This window comes from Athene cunicularia (genome assembly GCF_003259725.1).
Source record: "Athene cunicularia isolate RWA chromosome 6 unlocalized genomic scaffold, athCun1 chr6_part1, whole genome shotgun sequence".
NCBI classification, from domain to species: Eukaryota; Metazoa; Chordata; class Aves; order Strigiformes; family Strigidae; genus Athene; species Athene cunicularia.
In genome coordinates this window covers 21,671,616-21,675,367 of record NW_020799105.1, presented here as the reverse complement: position 1 = coordinate 21,675,367, position 3,752 = coordinate 21,671,616, and the positions used below count along the sequence as shown (strand labels likewise).

At 43.2% G+C, this 3,752-nt stretch overlaps 1 protein-coding gene across 1 annotated transcript in view; it reads right to left on the bottom strand.

Moving 5' to 3' along the window:
• Window positions 1-1,713: 1,713 nt before the first annotated feature.
• Window positions 1,714-3,752, bottom strand: part of BTBD16 (BTB domain containing 16) — an 8,032-nt gene continuing 5,993 nt past the window's right edge. The window contains exon 4 of the mRNA XM_026851552.1: window positions 1,714-1,877. Coding sequence (XP_026707353.1) covers window positions 1,714-1,877 — 164 coding nt within the window. The remainder of the gene's footprint in view (window positions 1,878-3,752) is intronic.

Here is a 3,752-nt window from a genome sequence, read left to right as displayed (position 1 = left end):
GTCATTTCATTGTTTTTGTGGACCTGACTATGCCAGTCCAGTAGATTTCTTCCCTGAAATGTGCATCCTGTGCTTGCGGAGCATTTGCTTGTCGCCAACTGTTGGTTTTACGAAGAAAACTGTGTGAAAAGTCTGTATTTTTCACTGCATTAACAATAAACAAAACCCCAGCTCACAGTAGCAATATATATACTGTTCTACTCATTGTTCATGTTCTGAAAAGGAAGAGGAATGGGGCCAGGCTCCTTAAGAAATGAGGCAGAAACGCCACTGAGATCTCGTTTCCTGTGCAGGAGCTTGGGAGAGCTTCAGTCACTGCAGTCCTATGTTGGGTTTGAGTAGGTCGGGCTTGTAAGATCTGCAGCTTCTTCCCAAATTCACTATTCAAGATGAAAAAATGGGCGTGCTTTTAATTAGCGAAAGAGCCCTGACAGCTCGAGCAGATTGAGCTGAGGGCAGTCCCTTTGAATGGGGAGCAGAGATCCCCTCACCTCTACTCCCGATGAAGAGGAGGAGGGAAGCCTCAGGACACCTCTGCAGCTAGAACAGCCTCAGTGTGCCCGGTAATTAAGAGATCATCCCTGACGTGTCCAGTGATGGTCAGCAGGGCCCTGGTCTCCTCGCCACAAGCAGCACAGCATATGCCCAGTTGGACGTCAAACCCTTCTGAAGTAATTGTTTAAAGTAGCCGCAGCCAAGCAGAAATAGGAAAATGTTAGATGCTGTTTGTGTGCTGGTTGTACACGCCGCCACTCAGACTCATTAATCAGACTCCAAAAACGGTGGGATGGCTTGAAACATTGTTGTTTGTAATTATAGTTTAGGGGCTCCGGCTTTCTGCGATTTGAGAGGTTTTAAGGTGGTGCGTGCTGCTTTAGCTGCTTCCAGGGTGTGGGGCTTTTGAACCCATTCTCTCTCCCAACTAAACTTGTGAAAAAAAATTGCAAGTTGGCAACACTATGTATATCGGGTGGCTTTTATGGGAGAAGAGGTCAGCGAGAGCTTCTACTTCCCTCCATCTGCTTGCAGTCTCATTGCCACGCAATCTTATCACTACATGGTTGCAAGAGTGTAAGTTGAATCAGAAATGCCAGCTGCACTGTAAAAACCCATCTTCAAATCCAGAAGCTGTTCAGGGAGAACAAAATGTATGTTCACTTCAACTGAGAGGAAATGTTCTGAACAATATTTTAGTTTTTGGGTTTTTTTTTTAATATATATATATTGTGGCCTTTTCTGGGAAATTACTTTCCTCATCTCTTCTTCCTCTGCCTCCCCTCCCACCTGAAGTAATGGCCGCTGTAAAAGAGACTTCTTGATCCCAGATGTGTTCAATTTCCTGCAGTAAAAATTAAAACCATTGCCTTTTTCATAAATATCTGCCAAGGATGGAGATGCACTACTTAAGAACTTTCTGCAACTGCTTTAGTTTGAAATTAATAAATCAGTAGGATTTGATGAGCTAGCCAGCATTTTCTAATTTGTTTCTACTGGCAAAAGTGCCACAGTAAGTTACATCCAAACAAATTTGGTGGCAGCATCTGCTTTACAATGACCTAAATGTCTAAATCTAATTTTAGAAAGTGACTTGCAAAGGGTTCAAGCAAGGCTTTCAGAACTTGGTCCGGATTTTATTTTCACTCCTTTGTCCAGATTTCATTTTCACTCTTAAGCGAAGAGCTGATTCACGGCTTTTACACAGTTGCTGTTGGTTTACGGATCCACAGTGGGGTCCTGAGCCACGCCGAGCTGTGACCCATCAGCATGAGTCAAGACCCCCACATGTTCAGAGAAGCACATCAGCGCTGCTTGTGATAGAGATGGAGGAGGCTCAACCCCTCGAAGCCACACATGGTTTGACATACTGAAAGGCAAGCCTGTAGGGGGAAAGAATGTGTCTCAATACTCTACCTGACAACGTTGAAGAAAAATGGGCAAACCTTTGTGCTTAGCAAACCTTCAGCAGCTGAATGGTTCAAGAAATCCTGTCTCTGGGCAGTCTGTGGGTGTCTTTGATCCCGGGACCAACCTTTCCAGGTCCATTGGACGTATCCCCACCACAGGCAGCCGTTGTTAGGTTCCACCACCTTGATTTCCAGGAGGATTTTGTTGGCTTGGCCTGGGCTGCCTTTGGGGTCTGCCTGTTGGGCTGGAGCTCAGGCAAATAGCACTGCTGGAATTGTCTGGCAACTGGAAACGGTTATAATTCGACTGGAGTTAATGTTAAAATACCCTAAAAATCCTTCTAATGAGAAGGCCTCTGCGTGTTCCTCCAATTCTAACCTTTTTTGCTGTCCCCAGTGGAAGTGGCTTTAAGGGCTCTGCCTCTGGCTAGCGCATCGGATTTTGGTTGCCAGGTTCTGGTCTGATTTGTTCTTTTATAACCCGGAATTCTGTTTATTCCAAATTTGGGGTTCTGAGTTTAGATGGGCTGTAGTGCCCATACCTGTTCTTTTTATATATATCTATGATTTTTACATCCAAGTGATACAGAAGTTTAAAAAGGTGCCTCATGGAGTTGTTTCATGCACACATAAACCAGTGTAAATGCGTAAACAATACCATGTTTCTGAGCCATATGAGAAAATATACACTTGAAGGGAATTTTAAATAACTAAGGTATCATTCTGGAATAAAATTTAATAATCCTGATAAAAATAAAAAATCAACATCAAAAGATATAAAGGATTATTACTTTAGACAATGCAAAGAAACCACTGAAGAACATGTTCAATGTCTCGAGTCACATGTAGCTTTGGTTATGTGCTGTAGGCATTGTATTGTACGATTTTCTTTTTTTCTAAAGCTAGTGGCTAAAACATGTCTCAGGACAAAATAGTAAATAATGAATCACCCACAAATTCAGCTCATTTCCTATCTCTCACTGAAAAAATGTTGATTCCAGGCATGGGAGCATAACTTTGAGCCAAACAGTAATTTCTTTATGGTGTGCATGACTCATAGGAAAGAATGCCTCATGGGGATAGCAGGAGAAAAAACGAAATTAAAAAAAAAATAACATAAGTAAATTCGCTTTAAAGAAATAAGCAATCAAGTAAAGGGTAAAAGGTCAGAAAAGGCCCTCGGCTGTTTTTGCTTTGCTCCTGTGGTCTTCACGGTGTCCTCCACCTCCTCTGCCCTGCAAGGAGCTGCCGAGGCAGGGTGGGCATCGGTGGGGCAGCACCCCAGAGAGGGAAGGTCTGTGGCACTGTGGGACAGCTCAGGGGCCAGCCTAACTCATCAACTGGTTAAAGAAGCCAAAATCGGAATAAGAATTAATTTCCCACCATCTTACAAGACACTGAGACTAGATGCTTGCTTTTCAATTCATGCCCATAGTTTGCCCCTGGTGTGAAATCCTGTGAGCTGACCCTGCAAGTTACGTGGCAGTGATCTGTGGTACGGAGTCAGCCTCCGTTCTTTTGTTCTTTTTTAATATCCAATACCTTTTTAGTAAATTCACTTAAGTGTCTCTTTTGCGTTACTCTGTCCTTATCCACAAATGTGAATAAAAAGCAGTTTATCCCCCTCCATCAGTTTCTTTGCAATCTCTTGATGGGACATTAATTATTACAAATATTACTTGCCTTCACTGGGAAGTGTCTCCTCCCTCAGGCAGATTTATTCAGCAGTGTAAATGGATATTCATCGCGCATATTTCATGAATGGTGATTGTGAAATGGAACAGAATTTCAACTCAGCTTTCAGCAGCAATCTCTCATCTGATTTACATTCCCTCCCCCCCCCCCCCC